The sequence below is a fragment of the Taudactylus pleione genome, unplaced genomic scaffold (genome assembly GCF_031769625.1).
Source record: "Taudactylus pleione unplaced genomic scaffold, aTauple2 ptg000883l, whole genome shotgun sequence".
Taxonomy (NCBI): Eukaryota; Metazoa; Chordata; class Amphibia; order Anura; family Myobatrachidae; genus Taudactylus; species Taudactylus pleione.
This window is the reverse complement of record NW_028285284.1, coordinates 474,920-489,723: the sequence shown is the minus strand read 5'-3', so window position 1 is coordinate 489,723 and position 14,804 is coordinate 474,920. Positions and strand designations below refer to the sequence as shown.

General features: G+C 43.2%; 1 protein-coding gene across 1 annotated transcript in view; it reads left to right on the top strand.

The window, feature by feature from the left end:
- Positions 1-3,537: 3,537 nt before the first annotated feature.
- The window catches only part of LOC148474191 (unconventional myosin-Ig-like), a 320,570-nt gene continuing 309,303 nt past the window's right edge, over positions 3,538-14,804 (top strand). Inside the window, exons 1-3 of the mRNA XM_088458971.1 lie at positions 3,538-3,591; positions 12,001-12,282; positions 13,089-13,309. Coding sequence (XP_088315097.1) covers positions 3,538-3,591; positions 12,001-12,282; positions 13,089-13,309 — 557 coding nt within the window. The remainder of the gene's footprint in view (positions 3,592-12,000; positions 12,283-13,088; positions 13,310-14,804) is intronic.

Sequence of the window (14,804 nt, the reverse complement as noted above, 5' to 3'; positions counted from 1 at the left end):
GGGGGCACTATAGAAGGAGCACTGCATAGGGGGTACCACTACTGGAGGCACTATATAAGGGGCTTACTACTGGGGGCACAAGAGTCACTGCACAGGGGGGACCACTACTGGGGGCACTGTATAAGGGGCACTGCATAGGGGGGATCACTACTGGGGGCACTACTGTAGGCCTGCATAAGGGGGTCCTCTCCTGGGGCACAGGGGGCACTGCATATGGGCACCATGATGGGGCTGTCCCTAATCTTTATTTTTACTTTACATTAATCCCATATGGCCAGCCTCCGCCCTGGAACACTTGAGGGGGGGGGGGGCGCCATAGCACGCACGTTCTTCGGGCACCGTGGCTACACACTACTCCTCTGCCAGGGCCGCCTGCTTGCATTTGCCCCCAGGCTAAAAGTTGCCAGCCAGCCCCTGCAGCAGGCAGAGTACGAGTGACAGTTTGCCAGTGTTGCTTTGCAGGAATACACTTTGTGGATTGGTTGATTCTTACACATGATGTCACAGCTACCAAATAAGTGTCAGCTTCATGAAAAGTAAGAGACCCCATCAATACACTGCCCTAGACATGTGTGACATGTGTGATATGTGTGATATGTGTGATATGTGTGATATGTGCTATCTGTAATGGAGAGAAAAGTAATATTATACTGTATAACAGCTGCAGTGAAATGTCAGGGTAACACTGAACAGCATATTTTACCTCCATTAACACTAATAGAATATCAGACCTCTATAGTCCACGAGCAAATATCCCGATTAGCAGTGCGCTAACGTTCTGACAGCTATGACGCCAGCGGTGTGTACGGCGATGGCCCGGCAATGCAAGGGTATGTGTGGGGTACGTAAGGTCTTCTGCATTAGTGAGTTACGTAGGTAGTGTGTGGGCAGAGTCACTGAAGGTATTGGATGGACAGAGGCGCGGAGCAGACCCATCCTAGTGGGTGGAAGCTCTTGTGCTTGTTGGGGGATTTGATGGGGTTAATTAAAATATACTATTAAGTTGCCAAATAAATAATGGTCACCATGAGCATAACTAAGACTTTGTGGACCCCATAGCTTCATTTTCATGAGGCCCCCAATGCCCCTCTCTGTGGTGTTTGATTATTTTATTCCCCTTACCTTAGTAGTGCCCTTGTTCACTTTATGCCACAATGTAGTGCCCACAGTTGTTATGCCACAATGTAGTGCCCACAGTGCCCTCTTTATACTACACAGTGCTCCATAGTTCACATTATGCCACTTACTACCCCTAGTTCATATTGTGCCACATACTACCCGTAGTTCATATTGTGCCACATACTGCCCCTAGTTCATATTATGCCACATACTGCCCCTCGTTCATATTGTGCCACATCACCGCCCCTAGTTCATATTGTGCCACATACCGCCCCTAGTTCATATTGTGCCACATACCGCCCCTAGTTCAGATTGTGCCACATACCGCCCCTAGTTCAGATTGTGCCACATACCGCCCCTAGTTCATATTGTGCCACATACCGCCCCTAGTTCATATTGTGCCACATACTGCCCCTAGTTCACATTGTGCCACAATATGCCCCTAGTTCACATTGCGCCACATACCGCCCCTAGTTCACATTGTGCCACATACCACCCCTAGTTCACATCGTGCCACATACCGCCCCTAGTTCACATTGTGCCACAATATCTCCCTAGTTCACATTGTGCCACATACTGCCCCTAGTTCACATTGTGCCACATACCGCCCCTAGTTCACATTGTGCCACAATATGCCCCTAGTTCACATTGTGCCACATACTGCCCCTAGGTCACATTGTGCCACATACCGCTCCTAGTTCACATTGCGTCACATAATGCCCCTAGTTCACATTATGCCACATACTGCCCCTTGTCCCCACACCCTCAGCAGCTCCCCTTGTCCCCACACCCTCAGCAGCTCCCCTTGTCCCCACTCCCTCAGCAGCTCCCCTTGTCCCCACATCCTCAGCAGCTCTTGTCCCCACACTCTCAGCAGCTCCCCTTGTCCCCACACCCTCAGCACCTCCCCTTGTCCCCACACCCTCAGCAGCTCCCCTTGTCCTCACACCCTCAGCAGCTCCTCTTGTCCCCACACCCTCAGCAGCTCCTCTTGTCCCCACACCCTCAGCAGCTCCCCTTGTGCCCAAACCCTCAGCACCTCCCCTTGTCCTTACACCCTCAGCAGCTCCCCTTGTCCCCACACCCTCAGCAGCCCATTGTCCCTACACCTTCAGCAGCTCCTCTTGTCCCCACACTCTCAGCAGCTCCCCTTGTCCCCACACCCTCAGCAGCTCCCCTTGTCTCCACACCCTCAGCAGCCTCCCATTGTCCCTACACCTTCAGCAGCTCCCCTTGTCCCCACACCCTCAGCAGCTCCCCTTATCCCCACACCCTCAGCAGCTCCCCTTGTCCCCACATCCTCAACAGCTCCCCTTGTCCTCACACCCTCAGAAGCTCCCCTGTCCCCACACCCTCAGCGGCTCCCCTTGTCCCCACACCCTCAGCGGCTCCCCTTGTCCCGACACCCTCAGCGGCTCCCCTTGTCCCTACACCTTCAGCAGCTCCCCTTGTCCCCACACCCTCAGCAGCTCCCCTTGTCCCCACACCCTCAGCAGCTGCCCATGTCCCCACATCCTCTCTTTCTCTCTCCCTCCCATCAAAGCTAACATGTAGTGGGAGCACGCTCCTTGCATGTTGGGTTTGGCGAGCACGTGCGACACAGCCGCAATTAGTTTATCACGCAGTACTACCAGCCTACTTCGATGCACCATCCACTTGGGATAGGAAGGAAGACAGGGTGCCCCAGCCAACGTGCCTTGCTGCGGGATCGCTGTCCGGTCAAGGCATGCATGCTGATTGCCAGGTTGGCCACATCTGTGCGTGTGGAGGATGGGTCCCTATCAGCGTCTCTTAAGCTGTATTTCTGTGCTCTTGGCAGCAGAACATCTCATTACCCAGCAAAGCTGCAGGTGCTGTGTCAGCAAGGAGAGAGATTTATATGCACATTACTGACACCCTGTTTGCAGTTCATACATAATCTCGGGTGGGAGAGGTCCCTGCGCCTTCATTAGCCCTTTTCACTTCTCGATGCTGCTGTGAACCACATGCTGAGCCCACAGAGCGGGTAATCTGTGTACAAACCAGCCCCAGTCCTCACCTGGATCCGCTGCTGAGAAATACACCAGCTCTGCACCCTCAGGCCCCCCCCCCCCCGGAAGAGGGCATTATGTTACCTGCTGGTTAGCAGAGGATTACAAACCCATAAGGCATCTATTCATTTATTGTGAAAAACATTAAAACCATCTTATGCTAAGCTTAACTCTAAAATAACGGCACTGTGGCAATAACTGCTTGGTTCGAATCAAATGAATGTATTTATTAATTGCATGAATTGAATTTTAATAAAGGGTGGCAAAAGAAGGCGCTATCATAACCCAACTCTAGCCAAATAATTCTTACCATAAAATGGGGACGACTAAAACGCCTCCCCTTTCAGTATGTGTAACCTGCGCTGTGAAAGTCTCACCACCCCTTGCTATGGCACAGTCCGGTCGCTTCCGCAAAGAAAGCGCCCAATTGTCCTTTAAAGGGGTAAGTGCCCCACAACGACCGCTTATGCCACACGTGGCCGCTGGCTAGTAGCGCCTTCCCGCCTACTGCTTTAATATTGTTTAATAAAGGACATAACATAACACAGACAAACACACGGTTTTGGGTAGGGAGGGAGGGGCTTCCAACTGAAAAAAGGCTGAACCTATTCAAATTTAGCCTTAAGTAGAAAAGCCACATTATGCACGCCCCCTTGAAACTCTAATTGGCTAACTGTCAACCAATGAATAAAAGCCTCACACAAGAGGAAACTGCCTAGCAACAGATTCCCTAATACTGACCAATCACAAAAAACTGAGGACTCTTATATAGTTTCATGCCTATGCAGCCCTCAGCTAGTCTTAGCTGGGTCATCCATTAGGCAAAGAAGGCTCTTGCCTAGGGCCTGGCGAGCACTGAGGGGCCCAGGTTACCATGATGCAGTTTAATGTTGTCTTTGTTTTGACAATCGGAGGTGGAATGTGGGTCCAAACCAGCAGATGGCCTAGACTTATAATCATCCTCGGTACGCCTGTATTACAATTCATATTGCCAAAGCGGGCCATTTATCATCATTTGTAGAAGACGACGCTGTGTCACGATCAGAACACGTAGAACACAACTTTCTTCACCACACAAGCAAAAGGCAACAGGACACATTACCCGGCTGTACTAATACTTACATTATCCATGTTTATGGCCGCGTCTGGCAGCGTAGCTTTGTGCTACTATGGCATTAACAGGCCCTAAGGGTCAGTTCCAAAGTGCCAGAAAATGTGGAGGCATAGAACGTTGAATGTTGCACGACATCAGCCTTTGGGCCAGCGATGGCGCCCTCATGTCACTTTATGGAGCAGTCCAGATGCTGTAAATCTAGGCATAAACATTTGCACCTGCACAGGTGACTCTGTAAGCACGTCTAGTCGCTGACTACACGACACAATGTCACCTGACACACAACGCTGTAAGAGACATGTCCTGAGCACAGGTCGGAATATCACAGGAGATGATGATAGTCACTGACTAAGAGGTTACTGCTTTGCAGACAATGGAAAGTCTTCTACTAAGGAGCAGGAGAACTGGTCTCCTCCCTGTGGGACGCTGCAGATCTCTCGGCAGGTTTGGCTGAGAATACAAGTCTGGCGCTCTGAGTATTTATAGCCGTAGACTCAGCTGCTGTTGGGAATTTACAATCTGCTAAATTCTAATTCTCTTTCTGGTACTACGAAATTCAGACGAAGCTCCCTGAGACAAAACAGTTAATCTAAAGTACAGTATGATGCTTCTGGTGGTGTAGATGGTTATTTAATGAGTAGATAAATTAGTATTTCCACCACTGTAACTGTAGCATTAATGATTTTATGTTCCTATATGGAGGAACTGATAACATAATTCCGTAGTACAGGCAGAAATCTTTCTAGTTTATGATGAATTATTCTTAATAATAATTATTACAATATCAATACTGTATATGTTGTACTTGGGCCTACAGAACATAGATTGCCTGATTTACTGATGAGGAGGATAATGAGGATGAAGAAGATGATGATACGGATGAGGAGGATAATGATGATGATAATGAGTTTTAGAATTATGATGAGTATGAGGACAATGATGAGTATGAGGAGGAGGATGATGAATATGGGGCACTACCACTGTGGGCACTGCATAAGGGGCACTACCACTACTGGGGTCACTGCATAAGGGGCACCACTACAGTGGACATTATGTGTAAAGGGCACCATTACAATGGGCATTATATGTAAGGGGCACTACTGCTGTGGGCATTTCATAATTGGCACTACTACTGTGGACACTGCATAAGGGGCACCACTACAGTGGACATTATGTGTAAGGGGCTCCACTACAATGGGCATTATATGTAAGGGGCACTATTACTGTGGGCATTGTATTAGGGGCACTACCACTGTGGGCATTGTATATAAGGGGCACAAATGTGGGCATTGTGTGCAAGGGGCACTGCTGTGTGTCATGCATAAATAAGAGACACTACTATCTGGTGTAATGTGAATCAAGAATGTGCTACTGTGTGGCGTAATTTGTATTGGGAATACTATTATGTGACCATGCCCCTTTCTTTTGAGACCACACCCCTTTTTGGGGGCGCGCGCCGCTGTCCTTTTATTGACATTGCACCGAGGGGGGCGGTGAGTTCCACCACTTCTCTCGGGACCACTGTAAGCACTGGTGTTGATGACTATGAGGAGAATGAGGATAAGTATGTTGTTGCTGCTGATGAGTATGAGGAGGAGGAAGAGGTTGATGAGGATGGTGATGATTAGTATAAGGATAATGAGAAGGATGGGTATGATATTGAGTATGAGGATGATGATGATGACTAAGGAGAATGAGGATGATAAGTATGTTGCTGATGGGTATGAGGAGGTTGATGATGATGAGGGTGGTGATGATTAATATAAGAATAATGAGAAGGATGGGTATGATGAGTATGAGGATGATGATGAGCAGGATGATGATGACTAAGGAGAATGAGGATGATAAGCATGTTGCTGATGAGTATGAGGAGGAGGAGGTTGATGATGATGAGGGTGGTGATGATTAATATAAGAATAATGAGAAGGATGGGTATGATGTTGATTATGAGGATGATGATGAGGAGGATGATGATGACTAAGGAGAATGAGGATGATAAGCATGTTGCTGATGAGTATGAGGAGGAGGAGGTTGATGATGATGAGGGTGGTGATGATTAATATAAGAATAATGAGAAGGATGGGTATGATGAGTATGAGGATGATGATGAGGATGATGATGATGACTAAGGAGAATGAGGATGATAAGCATGTTGCTGATGAGTATGAGGAGGAGGAGGTTGATGATGATGAGGGTGGTGATGATTAATATAAGAATAATGAGAAGGATGGGTATGATGTTGAGTATGAGGATGATGATGAGGAGGATGATGATGACTAAGGAGAATGAGGATGATAAGTATGTTGCTGATGAGGATGAGGAGGTTGATGATGATGAGGGTGGTGATGATTAGTATAAGGATAATTAGAAGGATGGGTATGATGTTCAGTATGAGGATGATGATGACTAAGGAGAATGAGGATGATAAGTATGTTGCTGATGAGTATGAGGAGGAGGTTGATGATGATGAGGGTGGTGATGATTAGTATAAGAATAATGAGAAGGATGGGAATGATGAGTATGAGGATGATGATGAGGAGGATGATGATGACTAAGGAGAATGAGGATGATAAGTATGTTGCTGATGAGGATGAGGAGGTTGATGATGATGAGGGTGGTGATGATTAGTATAAGGATAATGAGAAGGATGGGTATGATGTTGAGTATGAGGATGATGATGACTAAGGAGAATGAGGATGATAAGTATGTTGCTGATGAGTATGAGGAGGTTGATGATGATGAGGGTGGTGATGATTAATATAAGAATAATGAGAAGGATGGGTATGATGAGTATGAGGATGATGATGAGGAGGATGATGATGACTAAGGAGAATGAGGATGATAAGCATGTTGCTGATGAGTATGAGGAGGAGGAGGTTGATGATGATGAGGGTGGTGATGATTAATATAAGAATAATGAGAAGGATGGGTATGATGTTGAGTATGAGGAGGATGATGATGACTAAGGAGAATGAGGATGATAAGTATGTTGCTGATGAGGATGAGGAGGTTGATGATGATGAGGGTGGTGATGATTAGTATAAGGATAATGAGAAGGATGGGTATGATGTTGAGTATGAGGATGATGATGACTAAGGAGAATGAGGATGATAAGCATGTTGCTGATGAGTATGAGGAGGAGGAGGTTGATGATGATGAGGGTGGTGATGATTAATATAAGAATAATGAGAAGGATGGGTATGATGTTGAGTATGAGGATGATGATGAGGAGGATGATGATGACTAAGGAGAATGAGGATGATAAGTATGTTGCTGATGAGGATGAGGAGGTTGATGATGATGAGGGTGGTGATGATTAGTATAAGGATAATGAGAAGGATGGGTATGATGTTGAGTATGAGGATGATGATGACTAAGGAGAATGAGGATGATAAGTATGTTGCTGATGAGTATGAGGAAGAGGAGGTTGATGATGATGATGAGGGTGGTGATGATTAGTATAAGAATAATGAGAAGGATGGGAATGATGAGTATGAGGATGATGATGAGGAGGAGGATGATGACTAAGGAGAATGAGGATGATAAGTATGTTGCTGATGAGTATGAGGAGAAGGAGGTTGATAATGATGAGGGTGGTGATGATTAGTATAAGAATAATGAGAAGGATGGGAATGATGTTGAGTATGAGGATGATGAGGAGGAGGATGATGATGACTAAGGAGAATGAGGATGATAAGTATGTTGCTGATGAGTATGAGGATGACAATAATGAGGAAGGTAATAATGACTATGAGGATAATGAGAAGAATGAGGATGATGTTGATAAACGTTGCTGCTGATAATGAGTATGATGATGAGAAGATTGTTGATGAGGATGGTGATGAATAGTATACAGTGCTCAAAGTGGGAATTTAGAGGTGGGGGTATGGAGATTGAACTTGGACATTATATGTAAGGGGCTCCACTACAATGGGCATTATATGTAAGGGGCACTACTACTGTGGGCATTGTATAAGGGGCACTACCACTGTGGGCATTGTGTATAAGGGGCACAAATGTGGGCATTGTGTGCAAGGGGCACTGCTGTGTGTCATGCATAAATAAGAGACACTACTATCTGGTGTAATGTGAATCAAGAATGTGCTAGTGTGTGGCATAATTTGTATTGGGAATACTATTATGTGACCATGCCCCTTTCTTTTGAGACCACACCCCTTTTTGGGGGCGCGCGCCGCTGTCCCTTTATTGACATTGCACTGAGGGGGGCGGTGAGTTCCACCACTTCTCTCGGGACCACTTTAAGCACTGGTGTTGATGACTATGAGGAGAATGAGGATAAGTATGTTGTTGCTGCTGATGAGTATGAGGAGGAGGAAGAGGTTGATGAGGATGGTGATGATTAGTATAAGGATAATGAGAAGGATGGGTATGATATTGAGTATGAGGATGATGATGACTAAGGAGAATGAGGATAAGTATGTTGCTGATGAGTATGAGGAGGTTGATGATGATGAGGGTGGTGATGATTAGTATAAGAATAATGAGAAGGATGGGTATGATGTTGAGCATGAGGATGATGAGGAGGAGGATGATGATGACTAAGGAGAATGAGGATGATAAGTATGTTGCTGATGAGGATGAGGATGAGGTTGACAATGATGAGTATGATGAGGAACGTAATAATGACTATGAGGATAATGAGAAGAATGAGGATGATGTTGATAAACGTTGCTGCTGATAATGAGTATGATGATGAGAAGATTGTTGATGAGGATGGTGATGAATAGTATACAGTGCTCAAAGTGGGAATTTAGAGGTGGGGGTAAGGAGATTGTGGCCCTCATTCAGAGGCGGTCAGAGGATGCAAGCGGTCGCTCAGAAACTGGGCGGCTGCTTGCATCCTGACCGGCCGCCTCTGTTTCGGTCGTTAGGCTGTGGGTTAACATCCACAGCTCTAACGACCGCTAGGGTGATGGTCGCAATGGTCATTGACCATCGCGACCATCGGGGCTTACGATGAGACCCTAGGGTAGGGTCTCACTTGTCGTAAGCCCCGGAGAGCTTCTGGCTCTGTCAGAGCCGGAAGCTCTCCACTGACATCACTAGTGATGTCTGTGGGGCCTCCCCCAAACGGCAGGCGTTCCCATGGGAATGCCTCTGTTTGGGCTGCCACCCCCTGGCCCGCCTTCCAAACGGGGCGAGCTGTCAATCAACATCAACAGCTCACCCCCTTTGGAAAGAGACCCGCTATGACCGGAGCTGTCGGTCGTAGCGGGTCTCACGCATGCGCACGAAGCAGCCGGCTCCCTCGTGCGCATGCGCACTAGACAAACATCTAGGCGGCCGTGCGGTCATAGACCGTACGGCCGCCTCTGAATAAAGCCCTGATTCCCCCCCACTGGTCCCTGCTTCCATATCACCCCATTGTACTTCTCACCCCCACACTTCTCCCTGCCTGCTCCCCTCTCTCACACCCTGCCCTTCTCACTGATTCCCTCTCTCTGTTTCACTCCCTACAATACTAACTCCCTGCTTCCATCTGTCTGCCTCTCTATTCCTTCTCTCACACCTTCCCCTCTCTCTAATTGCCTCTGGCCTGCGCTGCTGCTGGAGTGGAGCCGCTGGGAGCATCTGGTCTTCTTAGTTGCTGCAGTAGTGCACTGGAGTTTAATACGGCGCCGCTGCAAGCCAATGAGAAGCTGCCATTTGGCAACTTGCGATTTACTGGCAGCCAGCAAGCCCCACGATTGGCTGGCGGCCAGTGCATGCTGCAGTGCTTACTTTACAATGCAGCTGGGACCTGATGCTCTGTCACGTCTACATACATGCCAGCGCTTCCGCCGATTGAGATGTGTCCCCTGCGGGACACATCTCTACATGCTGCCACCACTGTTCCAGCACTGGGATCCCATACTGGATCCCAGCACTGGTACATTCTCTTCTGCGGCTAAAATGAAGTGGGGTCGGGAAGTGGCGGTGTGTCAAACCGCCGTACACCGCCCCACTTCGACCACTGTTAGTATAAGAATAATGAGAAGGGTGAGTATATTGTTAAGTATGAGGATGATGAGGATGAGATGGGGATGATGAGTATGAGGATGATAAGTATGTTACTAATGATGAGTATGATGCTGATGAGAATGATGATGATGATGAGAAGGATGTTGATGATGAAGATGAGATTGTGATGATGAGGATGAGTATGATGATAATGAGTATGATGAGTATGATGATGATGAGTATGATGTTGATAAGTATGTTGCTTCTGAGGATGATGATGAGTATGATGATGATGAGAATGATAAGTATGATGATGAGTATGATATTGAGTATGTTGCTGATGATGAGTATGATGATGATGAGAATAATGAGTATGTTACTGATGATGAGTATGATTATAATGAGTATGATGATGATGAGAATAATGAGTGTTACTGATGATGAGAATGATGATAATGAGTATGTTACTGATGAGTATGATGTTGATAAGTATGTTGCTTCTGAGGATGATGATGAGTATGATGATGATGAGAATGATATTAAGTATGTTGCTGATGATGAGAATGATGATAATGAGTATGTTGCTGATGATGAGAATAATGAGTATGATAATGATGAGTATGCTGATGATGATGAGAATGATGATGAGTATGATGATGAGAATGATAAGTATGATGAGTATGATGATGAGAATGATGAGTATGTTGCTGATGATGATGAGTATGATGATGATGAGAATGATGAGTATGATGATAATGAGTATGTTGCTGATGATGAGAATGATGAGTATGTTGCTGATGATGATGAGTATGATGATGATGAGAATGATGAGTATGATGATAATGAGTATGTTGCTGATGATGAGTATGATAGTGATGAGTATGTTGCTGATGATGAGTATGATAATGATGAGTATGTTGCCGATGAGGAGTATGATGATGATGAGAATGATGAGTATGATGATAATAAGTATGTTGCTGATGATGAGAATGATGATAATGAGTATGTTGCTGATGATGATAAGAATGATGAGTATGATAATGATGAGTATGTTGCTGATGATGAGAATAATGAGTATGATAACGATGAGTATGCTGATGATGATGAGTATGATGATGAGAATGATAAGTATGATGATCATGATGAGTATGATGATGAGAATGATGAGTATGTTGCTGATGATGTGAATGATGAGTATGTTGCTGATGATGATGATGATGATGATGAGAATGATGAGTATGATGATAATGAGTATGTTGCTGATGATGAGTATGATAGTGATGAGTATGTTGCTGATGATGAGTATGATAATGATGAGTATGTTGCCGATGAGGAGTATGATGATGATGAGTATGATGATAATAAGTATGTTGCTGATGATGAGAATGATGATAATGAGTATGTTGCTGATGATGATAAGAATGATGAGTATGATAATGATGAGTATGTTGCTGATGATGATGAGTATGATGATGATGAGTATGATAATGATGAGTATGTTGCCGATGAGGAGCATGTTGATGATGAGTATGATGATAATGAGTATGTTGCTGATTTTGAGAATGATGATAATGAGTATGTTGATGATGATGATAATGAGTATGTTGCTGATGATGATAAGAATGATGAGTATGATAATGATGAGTATGTTGCTGATGAGTATGATGATGATGATGATAAATATGATGATGATGATGATGATGATGATGAGAAGGATGTTGAATATGAGGATGAGATTGTGATGATGAGAATAATGAGTATGTTACTGATGATGAGTATGATGATGATGAGAATAATGAGTATGTTAATGATGATGAGTATGATGTTAATGAGTATGATGAGTATGTTTCTGATGATGAGTATGATGATAATGAGTATGATGAGTATGATGTTGATAAGTATGTTGCTGCTGAGGATGATGAGTATGATAATGATGAGTATGTTGCTGATGAGTATGATAGTGATGAGTATGTTGCCGATGAGGAGTATGATGATGATGAGAATGATGAGTATGATGATAATGAGTATGTTGCTGATTTTGAGAATGATAATGAGTATGTTGCTGATGATGATGAGAATGATGAGTATGATGATAATGAGTATGTTGCTGATGATGAGAATGATGTGTATGTTGCTGATGATGATAAGAATGATGAGTATGATAATGATGAGTATGTTGCTGATGATGAGAATAATGAGTATGATAATGATGAGTATGCTGATGATGATGAGTATGATGATGATGAGAATGATGATGAGTATGATGATGAGAATGATAAGTATGATGATCATGATGAGTATGATGATGAGTATGTTGCTGATGATGAGAATGATGAGTATGTTGCTGATGATGATGAGTATGATGAGTATGATGATAATGAGTATGTTGCTGATGATGAGTATGATGGTGATTAGTATGTTGCCGATGAGGAGTATGATGATGATGAGTATGATGATAATAAGTATGTTGCTGATGATGAGAATGATGATAATGAGTATGTTGCTGATGATGATAAGAATGATGAGTATGATAATGATGAGTATGATGATGATGATGAGTATGATAATGATGAGTATGCTGCCGATGAGGAGTATGTTGATGATGAGAATGATGAGTATGATGATAATGAGTATGTTGCTGATTTTGAGAATGATGATAATGAGTATGTTGATGATGAGTATGATGATGATGATGATAATGAGTATGTTGCTGATGATGATAAGAATGATGAGTATGATAATGATGAGTATGTTGCTGATGAGTATGATGATGATGATGATGAGAAGGATGATGATGAGAAGGATGTTGAATATGAGGATGAGATTGTGATGATGAGAATAATGAGTATGTTACTGATGATGAGTATGATGATAATGAGTATGATGATGATGAGAATAATGAGTATGTTAATGATGATGAGTATGATGTTAATGAGTATGATGAGTATGTTTCTGATGATGAGTATGATGATAATGAGTATGATGAGTATGATGTTGATAAGTATGTTGCTGCTGAGGATGATGATGAGAATGATGAGTATGATAATGATGAGTATGTTGCCGATGAGGAGTATGATGATGATGAGTATGATGATAATAAGTATGTTGCTGATGATGAGAATGATGATAATGAGTATGTTGCTGATGATGATAAGAATGATGAGTATGATAATGATGAGTATGTTGCTGATGATGATGAGTATGATGATGATGATGAGTATGATAATGATGAGTATGCTGCCGATGAGGAGCATGTTGATGATGAGAATGATGAGTATGATGATAATGAGTATGTTGCTGATTTTGAGAATGATGATAATGAGTATGTTGATGATGAGTATGATGATGATGATGATAATGAGTATGTTGCTGATGATGATAAGAATGATGAGTATGATAATGATGAGTATGTTGCTGATGAGTATGATGATGATGATGATGAGAAGGATGATGATGAGAAGGATGTTGAATATGAGGATGAGATTGTGATGATGAGAATAATGAGTATGTTACTGATGATGAGTATGATGATAATGAGTATGATGATGATGAGAATAATGAGTATGTTAATGATGATGAGTATGATGTTAATGAGTATGATGAGTATGTTTCTGATGATGAGTATGATGATAATGAGTATGATGAGTATGATGTTGATAAGTATGTTGCTGCTGAGGATGATGATGAGAATGATGAGTATGATAATGATGAGTATGTTGCTGATGATGAGTATGATAGTGATGAGTATGTTGCCGATGAGGAGTATGATGATGATGAGAATGATGAGTATGATGATAATGAGTATGTTGCTGATTTTGAGAATGATAATGAGTATGTTGCTGATGATGATAAGAATGATGAGTATGATGATGATGAGTATGATGATGAGTATGATGATGATGAGAATAATGAGTATGTTACTGATGATGAGTATGATGATAATGAGTATGATGAGAATAATGAGTATGTTGCTGATGATGAGTATGATGTTAATGAGTATGATGAGTATGTTTCTGATGATGAGTATGATGATAATGAGTATGATGAGTATGATGTTGATAAGTATGTTGCTGTTGCTGCTGCTGCTGAGGATGATGATGAGAATGACAAGTATGATGATGAGAATGATGAGTATGTTGCTGATGATGAGTATGATAGTGATGAGTATGTTGCTGATGATGAGTATGATAGTGATGAGTATGTTGCTGATGATGAGTATGGTAATGATGAGTATGTTGCTGATGAGAAGTATGATGATGATGATAATGAGTATGTTGCTGATAATGTTGATAATGAGTATGTTGCTGATGATGAGTATGTTGCTGATGATGAGAATTATGATAATGAGTATTTTGCTGATGATGATGAGAGTGATGAGTATGTTGCTGATGATGATGAGTATGATGATGATGAGAATGATGAGTATGATGATAATGAGTATGTTGCTGATGATGAGAATAATGATTATGATAATGAGTATGCTGCTGATGATGAGGATGATGATGAGTATGTTGCTGATGATGAGTATGATGATAATGAGTATGTTGCTGATGATGAGAATGATGATAATGAGTATGTTG